This window comes from Adiantum capillus-veneris, chromosome 2, assembly GCF_014529385.1.
Source record: "Adiantum capillus-veneris isolate H3 chromosome 2, ASM1452938v2, whole genome shotgun sequence".
In the NCBI taxonomy this organism is placed as follows: Eukaryota; Viridiplantae; Streptophyta; class Polypodiopsida; order Polypodiales; family Pteridaceae; genus Adiantum; species Adiantum capillus-veneris.
The window spans coordinates 140,817,461-140,834,925 of record NC_140932.1 but is presented as its reverse complement, the minus strand read 5'-3'; the positions used below and the strand labels follow the sequence as shown (position 1 = coordinate 140,834,925).

Here is a 17,465-nt window from a genome sequence, read left to right as displayed (position 1 = left end):
TGCAACTCCTCAAGCTGAAGTGGCAGCTCAAGCCTCTGACGCATCTCCTCAGTCACAAGGCAATGCATTTGTGCACACACCTTCTCCCTGCATGCATCATGACACTCTAATTGAGGCTCTGCTGATAGTAACTCACGGTAAAAGTCTGTAGCAACTGCTCGCATGTCCTCTGGCTTGCATGTTCTCTGGCTCAGAAGCAACTAACCCATCGGGCCTCCTCAACTGACTGACCTTGGCATGCACATGCCGAGGTACAACTGCCTTGAAGAAAGCACCAGTCACTCTGTCACCCACCTATGTCCACCGAGATGCCGAAAGCATACTCATGGCACCGCTCCTCTGTGCTAACAAGATCCTTGCAAGCCTGCTGTAACTGCTCCTCCAACCAAGGACTGTCTGGATGTTGCTCCTGCATCCTCTGCAAGGAAGCAGCACCCCGTTTGAGACGTTGCTCCTCCTCTCTCGCTTAGCCAAGCGCACCAAAGACTCCTAGAGAAAGAAACGACTAATCTGAGCTAGTCCTGAGGCCACTCTGTCGACAGGAGAATCCTGCACGTCCAAGCTCTCTGTGTAGAGAGCCTCTACTCGCTCTCTGAGTGCAGAGTCCAACAAGACCCTCTCAGGGATGCATAGCATCGTGCTCCCCCTCCTCTGTCTGTCTACCACTGTGAGGATCACTCGTGCATGGTCCGGGAAGGAAGTCCCTGCCAGGATGCCAACTGTCCCACACAAGTCATTGAAATGGTCACTAGTGTAGAAGCGATCTATCTGCGATAGATTCACTCCTCCCACTCTGCGGTCCGAACGAGAGAAGGCCATAGGCTGTCTGGTGGCCTCACAAAACCAAAGTGTTGTCACACATCTAAGACCCTCAAAGTCATACGAAACCTCTCCCAAGCTGCCAGCTCAACTCCGTGCACAGTAGCATGGCTACCACCAATCCTGTCAGAAGGATCCTCCAACGTGTTGAAGTCACCCCCTATGCACCACTGTTCTGCCTGTGGTAGAGACTCAACAATCTGTGACCAAAACTCTGCTCGTGCACTCGCCACATTGGGCGCATTTATGTTCAGGAAGCCCACAAGGCAACCCTGAACCTGCATAGTGCTCCAGTGAGCCCTGCCTGGCACAATAATCCCTCTGTCCACAATGGCCTGCTCTACAAAGAATCCGCAATAGTCATACATACCCCATCGTGGATGACTCCAGGTCCAAAAGCAGCTGACGAAAAAGCATCATATCGTCCACGCAAGAGCTGACCACAATGTCTAATGCGGCTCTCACTCAGATGATGCTCATGTAGCATAAGGATATCAATCTCTCCTCCCACAAGGCAACGTTGAAGCTCCTGACTTAGTCGGCCCCTCTGACGCTGAAACTAGGGCCCACCAAGTCCTTGCACATTCCATGAGACGATCCTCATGGGAAGCGAGAGAGAATAGATGTTGCCGCAGCTGCTAAACGTCTACTTGGGCTTGGGCTAGGCACTCGTTGCAATCACGCCTATCTAGAGGACGATCAGTGGATCCTATTCATAATGTACATGATAAAAACTACCTTAGCCACTTTCATTTATCATTGCCCTTGCATTCTACAATGTTCTATTCAACAACACCGTTTTGCCACAAACTCCTGACTTTGCATAGTTTTCAGCCTTTGAACATTTTCACATTCCCTATATGCGCAATAGGATGCACAATATCATCCCCGATCTCAACAAAATCGGGATTGTGCAAAGTCATAGGCATATAAACTATTCGCCATGGCTGGTCGTGTGATTTAATGCACCTAAAAATCCACGTACCATACATTATCACCACAATTTCATACATTGGCAGACATAGAGTTCATGATATGCTATACAACAAATAGCCTTTCTGGCTCATCTACATCCCTACTAGTACCTGCATAGTTGATTTTGTGTTGTCTTCATGGACAATCAAGCTTCAATTGGTATTGACCAGCGTCCCTTACCATTATTATGCACATCATTTCTACAAAAAAAAACCCTATCTCTTTGGCTTCCATTGCCTCAAACATTCTCTTCCACTTGTGTTTTGCCTTTGTATATCAAACATCTACTGATATTCATGATTCTAGTTTCCAAGACGGAGTGCACCTCTTTGACATGCACCACGTCCTCTACATCTACATCTAAATGTGTTGTTATAGAAGAACAAAGCCACCTCCTTAACTTGCACCACGACCTCTACATCTACATGTGTTATTATAAAAGACCTATTTAAAATTACCTACACCTTGTGAAGGTAGTCATAATAGTGACAATGATAGCTATGTTGATAACAATGACTTATATGAGCCAAAAAGCATGGCAAAATCATGTTTGAAGGTGCTCACCATCATTAAATGTTGTCTGTTTCGGTGTAGATGGTGCTTGCAACTCTATGCTGCAGGAGGTAATATGTCTTTGTTCTAGCTACAAAGGACACACCCAACTTGTAAGCCTAACAAAATGGCGAGTGCACACATGTTGCAAGAATAAGAAATGGAAAACCACCATCAAGACTAAGGACTTGTCATAATCGCTTTTTTCTTTACTCTACTCTATGGTTGACGATGGTGCCACGGGTCGTTTACTCTCTCGAGCAAGTTGTGAACCCCTTATGAGCCAATTATTTTGAAATGGACACAAGAGAGGCGTACAAATTGTGAACGGGTGGAGGATTCTAACTACAGTTAGATATTGATTTGAAATGGACACAAGAGAGGCGTACAATTTCATTGCCAAGTAACAATACGTGAAGAATGCTATGGAGTGAGGGCAATTGGAATAGAGGATCCATAGAAGAGTACAGGATTCTATTTATGCCCTATCCGAAGTAGTGCATTGAAACCAACCATCATCCCCATGCATGTGTTTTGTGTGTAGATCATAGGAGTCTTCTTTCAAAATATAACCAACATGAAGCGTGCTCATGGGATTCTTTCCATGGACATGTTAAAATTCATGCAACAGTAGCATGGAGTTTGTATAAGGCATCAGGAATGTGAAACCAAATTCCTCACACCTTACACAAGGTCCATGTAGCGAGAGAGAGATAGAGAGAGAGAGAGAGAGAGAGAGAGAGAGAAGGGGGGGGGGGGTCACTATATGAGACGGACATATGGCTCGGAGGGGATATAGGGCCCAAATTTTGGGGGACGAAGCAATTTTGATCTCAATTGTCGAATCATCAAGTGAACTCTGGGTGAACTAGGGTGAATTTATGGGTGAATTACGAGCAGGTAAACTAGGGTGTGATCATGTGCCATGCCAACATGGGTAAGGCTTTCTTGTGGCAACCGAGAGGTCTTGGGTTCGACCTACACGAGGTGAACTCGAGGTGCCATTTTTGCCCCTAGTTCGACCCTAGTTCACCGGTTGACTGAGATTAAGGCCGCTCCGTGCCCCCAAATTTGAGCATGTGGCTGACCCCGTGTGAGATAGTGATGAGAGGTGGCAATCGAGAGATCTTGGGTTCGACCCACACTTTGCGAGCTGGGTGACTGGAGGTGAACTAGGGGTGAACTCAAGGCACAATTCTTGCTTCTAGTTCACCAGCAGCAAGCGATCGGACGGCTGAGAAAAAAGTCAATTCGTGCCCCTAATTTTGGGCCCTAGATCGGCCATGCGTGTGAGATAGTGACGAGGTCCCCTGGGGGCAGGGGTTTCAATGTCGTAGGAACAATCCCAAGAGACCTCAAAGATCTATCCGTCAGGGTGTTGAGTTCAAGACAGAGAGCGAGAGAGAAAAGAGTTCATCCACATAGGCCTCCTCTGCAAACCAAAGCTCAATTCATTGCAAAATAACATTAGGCGCACAAGAGCTGTTGTTGATTCTGGGCTACAACATTGTGGAGACCCACCATAGTCTCATCTACCTACATTGTGGGTGGGAGGATAACTGCCTCACCCCAAGCTTCTTCATTTCCCATTCTGGCCAATGGGAGGAGCTCCAGTTATGGAGGCCTGTGACACCCCTTTATCCTTGAAATACAGCAGAAAAGGGGACCTTTAATACCTGTCCATGGTACCCCCCCATACAGCTTTAAATTTTCACATGGAAGGCACAAAATTTCAGCGACCCAGCCATCAGCCCCACCTGGGCTTTCTAGCATTGTGTCTCATCATGGGACGCAAAATGAGAATGGGAACATGCATCCATTCACATCCTCTGTGTCTACATACCCGTATGGAACCGATCGAAATGAGAAAATGGGAGTCCTTGTGATACCATCTCAACATGTCGAGATGAACCCAACGGACCCAGTTATGGCTCCCCTCAGGAGATATGGTCATGAGACAGATACCGTCAATGGGCAGAAGACTGGCTGAGAGATCCGATAACACCGTCCACTGAACAGAACATAGTATGAAAAGCGCAAAGATCCAAAAATGACCATTTCCTGTGGCTACGCTCTCTAGACTCCTTCCTTGCAGTGATGTAAACAATGCTGGTTTTAAGGCTTCTTTTAGCCTTCAATGGAGGATAGGAGATTGCTCTTCCCAGACCTGATGACCACTTCCCATCCAGGACCTTTGAGACGAAGAGTCTCCAATTTGGCGCTACTGCCAGTAACTTCAGATTGCTTGTTCACCAGCTCACTGCGATCCAGCAGCTTAATGAGGTTTTCTTCGCTAATTTCTGCACTTTGAACCAGCTCTTCTTCTTCATCTCTCTCTTGCTCGACCAACGCAAGAAGATCAGCCTCCTGTCGAATAGAGACAGAATTCAGAGGCGTCACTAATTGAGATATCACCATCTTAAAAAGTCAGATTGTGCAGGATGTTACCTGCAAAGTTATTTTTGGGTGATCTCGCTCCTGGCGGAACTGGCCCTTCTCAATTACAAGGTGTTCAAGCTTTAGCTTATCAGCAGCCACCTTCAACATTCGGCACTGTGTAAAAGCAGGCCCAATCCAGCTTAAGAGGACACAACCACTAACACTTGAAGCTTTTACTTCTTTCTAAGCTACACAACTTCCAAAGACAAATTGCAGATTACCACAACTTTGATGGGCATGGACGAACTTATCTACCTCAACAGAGTGAGAGGTTACAAGCCTATAGACATGGACAGGTCGTGTTTGTCCTATTCTGTGACATCGGTCCATAGCTTGCATATCCATATGGGGATTCTGCAAAGCGAGTTTCCCATTCAAAGTTGCATTGACAAAAGAGAGAAGCATGACAACAGCCCTAAGCAAGCATAGATCCATTGCGCACCCAGTCACTATCATACATGATAGCTGTATCCGCAGATGTCAAGTTGATTCCTAGCCCACCAGCACGGGTAGACAGGATGAATATAAAGTTCTTACTATCCCCCTGGTTGAAGTCCTCGATCTGCAGTGAAGAGAAAATCATAGATACATCAACAAAGTCTGACGCCATGTCTCTTAACTTAAAATTGCTTCATTAATTCAGGCATGTTACTCACCTGACGCTGTCGCTCTGCCTGGGGCACACTGCCGTCAATTCTGAAAGGATTGAACCCTCTTTCTTCCAAGTAGTGTTGGAGAATGTCCAAAACCTTTGTCCATTGGGAGAAAATGAGCACCTGGAATCAAAGGTTGATTCAAAAAGATGTTTGTGGAGGAAAGGATGCACAAGGACAAACTTGGAGGAAGAAGATTACCTTGTGTCCTCTTTCTCTGAGATGATCAAGAAGTCTATCCAAAAGTTTCAACTTGCCACACTGTTTCACCAGCTTCTCAATGGGAGGCCAATTTTCTGCAATAACAAAGGTATAGGGGAATGAGGCTATGTTTGTACTTATGCACACAAAAACATGGATTGCCACCATCCGAACACAGAAAAAGACTCTGGGGTGTACCACTAAGGAATCTGGACAACTTGTATTCAAGATCTAGTTCAAAAGCCCCTCTATTACACTAGTCTTCATCCCATTTTCTTCATGCCCCTCCTCTTTTAGCTGATTTACATCCCATGTTTCTTCATCAATAAGATTTGCAAAACCCCCAGGGGGTTCACCAATAGTACTAGGGAGACATCACCTGCGTGCACTAAAATTGCCTTCATATACTTCCTTTGTAAAATCTATCTTTGTTGCCTTATAAAACCCTCCTATTGTACACTCACGTGATCTTAATACCCTGGGGCAAAGCCCATGCTACTAAATCTACCTCGGAAATTGACATTATAATATACTGCATCCAAGGAGAGGCAAGGACTTACTGTCAGTTGCAAACTGCGACGTCACCAAGTTGGGATGGTTACAGTTCTTCCTCAACTGCAAAAATACTTTCTTCAGTATTGCTTTTCGCACGAACCCTACAAACAGGATTGGAGCACAATTGGTCGTTCCCTCTCTATTATACAGATGCATTGTCAACAATAATGCAAAAAGGATATTGCATACGTCGAAGCTGTACAATCTCCTTTAAGTACTTTCCCATGGTCTTGTTGATGAGATGATAATGGAACTCTCTCTGTTGTTCTGACATTGGAGCATATAGGATGATTTCCTTTTTCAACGGCAGTGATTTTTCAACATCCTCTTTGAGTCTCCGCAATAAGAATGGGCGAAGAATCAAGTGTAGCTTTGAGATTACCTACAGAAGCACATAGTAAGCATTTGTTGAAAAGCAGCCAAACAGTGATGCTAGTATTGGAAGGTCTTGATGGCAAGCAATACCCACCTTCAGACGGCACAGATCGTTTGTATCCTCCTCTTGAGTAGGATTGTTACTTATATCAGCAAATTCAAACCTGCAATCGACATTAGGCATTCAAAAAAGAACTAGAAAAACCCTGTTTTTTACACTGATGTACTATTAAACATACCAGGTCTGAAACTCTTCGAGAGATGCAAATATTTGTGGTAATATAAAGTTAAGCAATGACCAAAGTTCTGGCAGATTGTTTTGTAGAGGTGTTCCAGTTAGTAACAGAGTGTTATCAGCAGGCATTTGCTTCAATTCTTTAAGGAGCTTACAGTCGAAATTCTTCAACCTGTGGCCCTAATCATATTTAAACGTGCCAATTGCCAATTAAGAAGCAGTCATAGGTTATGACAATCTGGGCAGTCAATGCATAAACAAGCTTGAAATACCTCATCAACAACAATGTACTTCCACTTGAAATCGGCCAGAAATGGCCTGTCATTCATAGCGACTTCATAAGATGTTACAATGACAGGAAAAGAAGCAGTGATAGTCGCAGGCATGCGCTCTCTTCTAAGAGCCATTCTTACATTTTTAGAGCCATGATACATAAGCACATCCATAGAAGGAACAAACCTGTCCAAATATCCAAAAGAAGTTGATATGAACATGCAACTTTAAACTAGGTTCTCAAACATGAATGAAACCGACCTTTTTATCTCATTAACCCAGTTTGAAAGCGTTGAGAGAGGAGCACAAACTAAAAAAGGACCATGCAAGCCTTTGCCTTTAAGATGAGCAAGTAACCCAATGGTCTGAACAGTCTTCCCAAGCCCCATTTGATCCGCCAGTATACCATTCAAACCATTCAGCCAAAGAGAAATCATCCACTTGATGCCTTTCAACTGATAAGGCTTCAGTCTTCCTCCGACAAGGAGCGGCACAAGTTCCTGTTGTTCTTTCCATGCCTTCTCTTCCTCAGTAAGAAGACAAGACTCTTCTGCTGCCGTGGGCTCTTCATTACAATTTGCCAGCATCGCCTCCATAACTACCTTGGCTTTCTTCTCACCCTGCAAATAGGTAAATCCATTCTAAGCTTTTAGGCATCCAGCGTAGGTAGCCTATAGTCCTGTATGAAAATTAAACAAGGTGATGGTTCACTGGGGCATTCTAATCTAAAACAATAAAAATGAAAGGGAGGTCAAGCCATGTAAGGCTGTGAAATGAAGGGACAGAAGAAAAATTCATTTGTTCACATGAAATTTCAAATGTACGCCTAACTTCTTCTCCTCTAAAGCTTGTTTTACAAAGCCAAAAACTACCATAGTTTGTAAGTCAGCAGCTTTTCGTTTGCAACTCTTCATCTCTGCAACATCTTGATCTGCTGTTGGTTCCTGTTAGGCACCCAATCAGTATCAGACATGGAAATCGAGGGGAAATGCAATAGGAAAGTGATATTTTTTGCTGACCAGTGCAAAATCGTCCATTTTCTCAAATAAGAACTGCGAGTATAGCTCTGTCTGGCAGAGAAGCTTTTCAAGCTTATCAAACATTGTGTCAGCAGCCACTTCGGGAGCAAAGTTCTTCTTAAGTTCTTTATCAGCATCCTCCTTTGCTCGCATCTCCTCCAACCTTTCTTCTTCTTTTAGCATTTCTTCAGTTATCAAAGGAGTGTCACTCCCCTCAGAGACAACCTGCTGCATGAAAAGTTCAAAAGTTTAGAAATAGATTATTGAGACAATTTACATTGAGAAACTTAGCAGCTCATCAGGAGAAAGGCAAGTTACGCAACAGAAATCAGGAACGTGCATTCCACAGTACCTCATCTTCCGAGACTGAAATGGGTGAATCAACAAGCTCTGACTCGACAGTTGAAATGAGCCCTCGTCTCTCAGGATAATTTTCTTTCACAGCAGACTCCGCTTTCATAGGAAGCTCCTCCTTCATTTTGGGCGATGGCGAGCACGGGGATACAGAACAAAATGCGCGGGAAACGCCTTCCCCCTTCTCTAACGCATAGAGCTGCTGGGGCTTGATTATTTCTCTTAATCACCAAGTTTGCATTCTGACCGTTGCTGTTATTTTTAGTTCGAATTTCAACCATACTTATTGAGAAAATTTTGACCTATTTTTACTCTTAATACCTCTACTTTTCCTTAAAATCTAAGCGGTTTTTTGTCAATCCCTCTTCCTCTCAAATGGCATTTTCAAATTTCAAAGCGGTACGCTTGTAAACACCGGCTTGAACCTTGTAAGGGCTAGGTGCTTTTCTCTAGCCATTTGTCTGGTTGTCTTAGTGGCAACCTACCATCCTCGCAATTAAACGCTCAACTGCACATGGAAAAAAGAAAATGATTTTTTTCAGGAAAAGAGTTGAAATTTGAATTAAAATACAAAGAAAAAGAATACACAAACTTACATGTAGGGGGTGGGTAAGCCCCAAGCCGAAAAGATTACATCACAAGGTCTCTCATCGTGAACCTTATACAGGAATAGACTTTGGACAGAAAAGAACTCCGGCTTTGCCACCTAGTGGCTCTAGTGTTAGAAAAAAAAATGGGGTCTAGTGTATTTTAACTGGCTGAAATTATAAATCCCGGTTAGATTTTGAGCTTGCCTTTAAGAAAACCAGCAAATTTACACAAGTTTTAGTGTAATTACCGATAAAAGCTTCAAATTTTGACCTAAAACCGGGAGAATTTTAAGTTTCCCCTTGTTTTGATCGGTTAGGAAAAATGTTTTTTTCTAGCCCTGAGTTACTGTGGCTCTTTGTAGCTCAATAAAGGAAGAGTCTTCTAGGGCTCTGCAAGCCTTATTACAAAGGGCTGAGGCTGCTTGAAGCAGATCCTGTTTGAGGAGAGAAGGAGTAGGAGGGTTGCTCCCATTGAAGATCACACAGTTTTTCTTATCCATAAGTGCTAGAGGGTGATTTCTCTCCATATATTCCACAAGGGAATGTCCATGGCATTACAATTACCCAATAGTAAATCCTGAGCAGTCAAAACTGATAGGTGATGAACTCTCCTTAGGATATTAATTACTGGTTGGCTTCACCTACAATTATAGAACAGATGGGGGCAGTCTTCAACAGCCAAGCAGCATCTTTGACACATCCCGTCAGTGACTTTGCATTGAAGGGCCTTCTAGCCAAACCACACCCCTTGATGAATGATTAGCCATAGTAGAAAGTTGTGCTTACTGGCCTGTGGATATGCCCAAAGGCACTTTAACCTGTACTCCCACTGCAGATCCATTGGATTCTCCATTTCCTATTGAGCTTCTTCTTCATGTTGTCTTCTAGGCCTCCTACATCCATGGCTTGTCTGAATATTTCTGCATAAATGAATTGAAGGGTGTTGTGTCTAGCAAAGGCTCTGTTGGGCAGCTTGACTTTTGATATCATCGACTTTGCCCTATCCAAACAGCATGGCACAGGCCAGGTTAATGTTCAAGGTTTCCTGCAGCTCAGCATTAGTCTTCAGTCTATTGTTGACAAACAAATTGCTCCAACACTTGATCCCTGCCTGGAAGCACTTGTGAGCTCTTCTTCCAAGCTATGGGCTATATTTAGAGGCAAAAAAACATGTCCAAGGGGAATCAGACATAAAACAGAAGTAGTTTGATTAGAAATAAATTGGAAGGTTTCCATAAGCTTTTGACAGTATTCCAAGCTACCCATAGTTCGCAAACAACAGAAAAACATAAGGTTTGATTGGAAGAGGAGAAATTAAGATTCCTCTACATTCCAAATTGGACCAAGCTTTATAGCTTTGAAGTCTGAATTTATAGCAATCCCTTTTGATGAGTAGGGCTCGGTAATAAGAAGAGCTTCATGCCCTCACAATCCATTTTGCAGCCATCCTTGTTGAAGAGTGTGTGTGCGCGGATGTGTGCATGCATGGTGCGGATGTGGTGCGGTGTGTGCATGCGAGAAGGGGAGAGGGAGAGAGTAGACATTGTGTGGGTGGAGTAGGGCGCAGAAATGAGCTACATCTTATTGTTGTTTAGTCCCAAGACCTCAAACACCTTCAAAGGTGGAGAGAGCTAGCAGGGAATGAGGGTAGGGAAGAGGAAGAAGAAACATTTCATAGGAGAAAGAATTAGTTCCTCACTTATCATAACTCTTCTTGCTAGCATACATAATTAGCATAGTAATGAAGATGGAGAAGATGGCAAGCTCAAGCATTGAAGCATGGCTCTTTGTTGGATTTGCACTCCATAGCCAAGAGTGTTGGTGTAGGCTCTCAACTTCTCAAGGAGCTTGGAGAAGGAGATGGAGCTCTTGCACTTTGCATAGCACACAATGAGAGTGTTTGTGAGTGTGTGTGGGTGAGTATACCCCCTAAGCAACCCCCTAGCTTTCTTGGGTTCACCCCCCCTTGTAGCTCATGCTTGAAGCTCATTGGACCCCTCCAACCCTAGCCAATCATAAGCAGGAGTCATACCAAGCAACAAGGGTAGCCTTGGGACAAGTGTCCCCCTTTCCCCTTTGAGAGAGAGGACTTGATATTAATTAAATCTCCTAAATTATCATTGGACCCCTTGGGAAACCAACCAATAGGCTTCAGACACACCATGAGTGCAACATGAGGAGGAACTTGACAAGTGTCCCCTTTGCTTTCTTTGTACCAAGAAGGCCTTGTGTGAGTGTGTGGGTGTTCTCTCTCATCCCCCCTCGTGTAGGGCTCACCCCCTCCTTGTAGGGATTAGATCTTTGACTTTTAACACCTCAAGCCCCTCAAGCTTAGGCCGAGTTCCCACCACAAGCTTGGCCCTTAAGAAATTCAAGCTTGGGCTAGGTTCTCACCTCAAGTACAGCCCTAGCATCTCAAGCAAGTCAAGCACTTGAGGCATCTCAAGCACCTCAATCATCAAGCACCTTGGTCATCAACCATGACAAGCACCTCAAGCACATTAAGCTTGGGCCGGGTTCCCACCTCAAACACAAACCTAGCTTACCTAAGGTCAAAGGACTTTTACACTCATTATTGGAGGTCTTCAATGAAGCTAACCCTAAGGTCTTATGCTTTATTGGTTAGCCTTGCTCTTTGAAAGACCATCTCTCATTTAGGCCCCTTTACCATTGACCCCGTGTTGAGATAGATCTATAAGCACATGTCTATATCTTCAGCCTTGTTCCCGTTTATTCTCCCACATTAAGTGATTAGTTTAATATGAGAAAATCACTTGAGTTGGTTAGATATTAGATTTTATGACAGGGGTTGTAAGAGATATATACATAATCATGGAGTACACAAAGTGACATAGCATAGCATAAGAAAGAGGGAATGGAAAATTTAGAGCATCTACACAAGAAAGACCTAGAGATTGCAACTCCAAACCCCACGACACCTCTTGTGGAGTTTGGTATTTGATATTTGATATTATTGTTGGTGTCAAAAATTTGAGGTGCCTCTTTTACACTTTAGTCCCACTTTAGTTATAAGTGGAACACATTACTTATTGCATGACCCTCTTAGGGGAAGTTCTCATTGTCCTATTTATAAAGCAGTCATAGTGGCTTATTGATAAAAGATCTAAAATACTGTGCTACAATAAAATGACTAAGAGGATTATTATTTGCCAGCACCTCCTTGTCAACTCCCAGACTTTCAATCTACAAATCATCACGCACTCACTATTGGTAAAATTAAATAGACAACACATAGTTAACCATTAAGTCAGCTATCCCAATTGCAGTTAACCACATGCAACATGAGGGTGTTCTTCCAAGGAATGAAGTATGCTTGTTTAGAAAAACGATCAATGACAGTCCAAATCATATCACGCTTGTGAACAGTCAATGGAAATCCAGTGCAAAATCCATTGAAATATATTCCCAAGGTTTTTCAGGAATAGGGAGAGGGTGTAAAAGTCTCATCTTCTTACATGTTGCTGCTTTGATCTTTTGATAAATCAAACAAGTTGAAACGTATTTTTCAACATCAATTTTCATAGTTGACCAATAAAAATCACGACACAAGTTTTGAAAAGTAGCAGCAAATCCTCTATGTCCAGCATAGGGTGGTTTGTGCAACTCTTCAATGATCAATGTACTCAAAGGTTTAGTGACACACAATTTCTGTTTGAAATAAAGATAGTTTTCTAGAATAGTGTATTCCCAAAACGTGTGTACAGATTTCTCAATCATATGCAACCATGTGGTCTTGAAATCATTATCTTGTGCATAAGTGCTAGGCATTGAATCGAATGAAGTACCCGTAATGGTTGATATATTATTAAGAGAGGGTCTTCAACTCAAAGCATCAGCTACAAAATTCTCCTTACCAAGTTGGTATTGAATGTTGGGTTGAAAACTTTGAATGAAGGTAGCCTACTTAATTTGTCTATCATCTAATAAGGGTTGAGACAACAAATACTTGATACTTTGTTGATCAATTTCGATGATTAAATCAGTACCCATTAAATAGTGTTTCGAAATTTTCAAAGGATGTGCAACAATAGTCAACTCTTTTTCATATGTACTAAATTTTTCTTCAGACGGTTTAAACTTACGAGTTTTAGATGCAAGTGGATGGTTATCTTGCATAAGGACTGCACCGATACCTTTTCCACAAGCATCAGTGACTACAACAAAGAATGGTCTATCAAAGTATGGTAGTTGCAGTCTTTGTGCATTTATCAAAGCATTCTTGAGTGCATTAAAGGGACTTTCTTGCAAATCATACCATACATAAGGAGAAATTTTCTTTAACAGGAGAGTGAGATAATGAGATTTGTAAGAAAAGTTACGTACAAACTTCGTGTAATAACTGCATAGACCAATAAAAGAACGAAGTTCATGCAAATTTTTGGGTCTAGGCCATGATTGAATAGCTTCAATTTTCTTATGGTCTACATGTATTCCCTTGCCGATACAATGTGTCCCAAATATTCAATTTCATATTGGAACAATGAACTCTTTTCAAGATTCAGATACAAGTTGTTGTGTGCAAGTAGTTCAGATACATGTGTTAAGTGCTCTTTATGTTCTTGTCTTTATGTTCTTGTTCTGATTTACTGAATACAAGAATGTCATCAATGAATACAATCACAAAATCTTGATGGTCAATGAAAATTCTATTCATCATGCGTGTGGAAGTAGCTGGTACATTTGTTAGACCAAATGGCATGACAAGAAATTCATAATGTCCCACTTGTGTTATGAAAGCAGTTTTGTAAACATCTTGATCATACATTTTGACTTGGTGATACCCTGATTTGAGGTCAATTTTGCTAAAGATGTTTGCCCCTTTTAGTTTGTCTAACAAATCATCCACTCTAGGAATAGGGAACCTCTTCTTAATGTGATCTTGTTTAAAGCCTTGTAATCAATACACATACAAAAAGTTTCATTTTTCTTCTTAAAAGAAGTACTGGAGCTCCGTATGGTGATCTACTAGGTCTTATAAGTCCTCGATCAAGCAAGTTAGTGATTTGAGTTTGTACCTCCTTGTGTGTAGTTGGAGGTTCACTACCCGATATAATATCTATTTTGTGGTCTTTTGGACGTGAAGGTGGAAAATTTGAACTATCAGCACCAGGTATGTCTTTCCTTGTTTTCAAATTGCCCTTTTGGCTTGAGTGTGAGAGAGAAGTGGAAATTTTTGATGTGCTAGTGTTGCTTGGATGGAGAAATTTTAATTATTATGAGTGAGAGACATGGTACGTGTTTTATAATTAATCAATGGATCAAATTCATGACAAAATGGCATTCCCAAAATCATATCAAGACCGTGCAATGGTGTTACCAGAAATATACGTGCTTGTGTAAATTCACCAATGCAAACTTCAACAGTGACTTGGGTTTTGCAATTAAAACGTTGATTATTATAAACGGTTTTAACTTTGTGAGGTGAAGAAATTTCAGAGAGAGAGATAGAGTCGTTGTGCCAATCGTGCAGAAATAAAATTATGGCTATTGCCATCATCTAAAAGAATGGTGGCACTTTGACCCTTGAATGTGCCTTGCACTTTAAACAAAGTGTGAGGAGATATTGGAGTACCTAAAGATGGGTTGTCATCATGATCATACTCAGGATCATATCCCTCACCGTAATTAGCTTCCACTTCATTGTCGTTGGGATTAGCATCTTTGATGAGGTTAACAGTAGCACCCTTGGGGCGGTTATTGTTGAAGGGTCTTTGGTTTGGATTTTGGGTGACTCCATTGGATTGGCCGTTGGGTTGGCCATTTCTCTTAACAGGACCTTTTGGGAGCTTATCTGCATAGTGACCATACTGAAAACATTTGAAACACTTCACCTTTTTATTACCATTAGAGTTTTGAGCAGGACATTGGTCGGAAGGATTTTGGTTGCCTCATTGCTACGTGTTGTTTTTGTTGTTGCCATAAGATTGAGAAGTTGTAGCAAAATTGTCACATCTACGTCTCTTGAAAAAGGTACGGCTTTTATGTTTGTTCCTGTCAAAGTTAGGAGAGAAAGAAGCTCTCTTGTTACGGTTAGTGTTAGCAGTTTGTTCGGTGTGAGAGGGTTGTCCATATTTCTTCTTCTCCACATTAAGGGCCAAATTAATAGCCTTTGACAATGAATCTGGTTCAAACATATCTACCTCATCACCAATTTGTAGTGCTAAGCCAAATATATACTTATGCTTTAATTTCCTACGACTGACATATTCGATAGCTTGCAATTGGTTAAACAATTCCAAAAATGATTAGTATAGCCCTATACGTCTTCATTTCATCCCTATCAAATTAAATCCCACTGGCGTCGTGCTTTAGCTTCAAACAGCTTTTTGAATGCATGCTAGGTACATGGTCTTTTACCATGCTGTTTGGTGGCGTTCCACCACAATGCAACACTACTGGTGAGATGAGAGGGGGAGTATGAATGGTCCCTTAATTGGGTGGCTTGTTAAAAAATATGGTGGGTGGCCGACCAATGGTAAGGTAAGTTAGGCCATACCTTTTTGTACTTTAAACTCAACTTTTAAAGTAAGTGTGAATGCATGGAGAGTCGATTGGCGAAGTTTGCAGAAGTAAAAGACGATGAGCGAGGGAGAGAGAGAGAGAGGAGATGGTGATCTATACAAACTGTTTTGGGCCGCGAGTAGGGAAAAAAAACACTCCAGTGTCTAGGGCGTCCACTTTGATGCAGCCCTTGCGCACTTTTGCAGTGGTCAACATAGGTCCTTCTCCTTAACAGATCCCGGTTCCCATGGCTACTCGGACAAAGACCCTTCTTGAGGCAAGCCTTGTGGTTACTCAAGCTACACGTTAGGCACTCTACACAGCTACATGTGTTCGAGCACCAAGTTGGGTTTTGGTGTGCTCCTTGTTGGCTTCCTTCTAGTCTTTGCAGTTCAATTTTGCTTCTAACCGATATCCAATTTCATTACAAGTCTTGAGTTCAACTCTCCTCGTCACATAGATCTTTAATTCTCTTCTTCTTCTACGTTCCCTCTTCTCTTCCTTATTTAACTTTAACGATGGAGAATACGGCCCTTCTAAACCTTCTTCAAAACTCTCCAATGTCGAATCGAATTCACCAAATCTCTCAAAGCTCTTCAGAAACACTTCATTCTCGGTTGCTCGTCTGCATGTCTTCACAAATCTATCAGGTTTAGCAATTTATATCGAATTAAGCTTTGCACATACCCAATTATGTAGCCGATCAGCAAAATTCGTGGAAGAAATTGCCGATTAATCAGCCAATTTGAGGATTGTCTCAAAGTTGAAAATTATGTGCCGATAAGTCGAACCAAAGCTTTGATGCCACTGTTGGGAGGGAGATGGGGAGATTGGTTGCTTGCTTCCAATTCCCAATCGTGCTTGCACCTCTGCTTGTCAACATTTCACCATCCCTTCCAATTACCAATTACTTACACACACCTAGACTATGACATCACACACATACACCCAAGAGAATAAATTGACAAGGGAAGGTGTAAGAGAGTGTAAGAGGGGTTGTAAGAGATGTAGACATAATCATGGAGTACACAGAGTAGCACAATATAGCATAAGAGAGAGGGAAGTGAAAATTTAGAGCATCTACACAAGAAAGGCCTAAAGATTGCAACCCCAAACTCCACGACACCTCTTGTGGAGTTTGGTATTTGAAATTTGATATTATTGTTGGTTCCAAAAATTGGAGGTCCCTCTTTTACACTTTAGTCCCACTTTAGTTATGAGTGGAACACATTACTTATTGCATGACCCTCTTAGGGTGAAATTCTCATTGTCCTATTTACAAAGTAGCCTTAGTGGCTTATTGATAAAAGATCTAAAATACTATGCTAGAATAAAATGACCGAGAGGATTATTCTTTGCCGATGCCTCCTTGTCAACTCCCAAAATTCCAATCTACAAATCATCATGTACTCATTGTTAGTAAAATTAAATAGACAGCACATCATTAATCATTAAGCAAATTATCCCAATTTTAGCTAATCACATGGAGACCACATGCAACAGGAGGGTGCCCAATCTTGTAATAGAATGTGCTGATAAGTGGATCCTACTAGCAAAACTACTGATATGTACAAGAAAATAGGTGAGAGATTCTCTCAACCTATGCCCACTGGCTCGCTTAGTCGATCTACATGTAGCTATATCAGCTCTAGTGGTAGGCGAGCGTGCGTACTCATGCTAGAGCCTGCATGTAAATCCCCATGACTACTCTGTATGGTCTACAAAACTCCACTATGCATCATGCTAGTGTCAATCACCATACAATTGACAATCCCTGCTGCAGATGCTCCCACTGTAGTTGCTAAGTCGGGCCTCGACTCTAGGAGGTCGTACATGAGATGCCTAAATGCTAACAAAATTTGCACAAATCTTGATGTCTTTGTAGAGTCTACTGGCATGTCCC

General features: G+C 42.2%; 1 protein-coding gene across 3 annotated transcripts; it reads right to left on the bottom strand.

Moving 5' to 3' along the window:
• Positions 1-3,785: 3,785 nt before the first annotated feature.
• Positions 3,786-8,682, bottom strand: LOC147463746 (chromatin remodeling protein DDM1-like). 3 transcript variants are annotated; one of them, XM_086490612.1, is made up of 15 exons: positions 8,449-8,682; positions 8,097-8,324; positions 7,950-8,021; positions 7,339-7,697; positions 7,077-7,263; positions 6,809-6,984; positions 6,664-6,733; positions 6,384-6,576; positions 6,200-6,295; positions 5,640-5,734; positions 5,442-5,561; positions 5,228-5,347; positions 5,041-5,139; positions 4,795-4,899; positions 3,786-4,713 (listed from the first exon to the last, which is right to left on the bottom strand). In XM_086490612.1, the coding sequence occupies exons 1-15, from the start codon at positions 8,572-8,574 to the stop codon at positions 4,474-4,476; spliced, it is 2,286 nt and encodes a 761-aa protein (XP_086346738.1). In that variant the 5' UTR covers positions 8,575-8,682; the 3' UTR covers positions 3,786-4,473. The 3 variants fall into 3 exon arrangements, 2 of the variants coding, with proteins under 2 accessions (XP_086346738.1, XP_086346746.1); XM_086490620.1 differs by having other exon boundaries at positions 8,097-8,321; XR_015185332.1 differs by lacking the exon at positions 3,786-4,713 and having other exon boundaries at positions 5,244-5,347.
• Positions 8,683-17,465: the final 8,783 nt, after the last annotated feature.

What these genes read in the sequence shown, in the direction of transcription:
- LOC147463746 (XM_086490612.1), bottom strand. Translation starts at nt 8,574, where the DNA reads ATGAAGGAGGAGCTTCCTATGAAAGCGGAGTCTGCTGTGAAAGAAAAT. An exon ending in TGGGTTAATGAGATAAAAAG is followed by an intron (nt 7,264 to 7,338) that starts GTCGGTTTCATT and finishes ATATTTGGACAG; the next exon opens with GTTTGTTCCTTCTATGGATG. An exon ending in TAACCTCTCACTCTGTTGAG is followed by an intron (nt 4,900 to 5,040) that starts GTAGATAAGTTC and finishes GCTTTTACACAG; the next exon opens with TGCCGAATGTTGAAGGTGGC.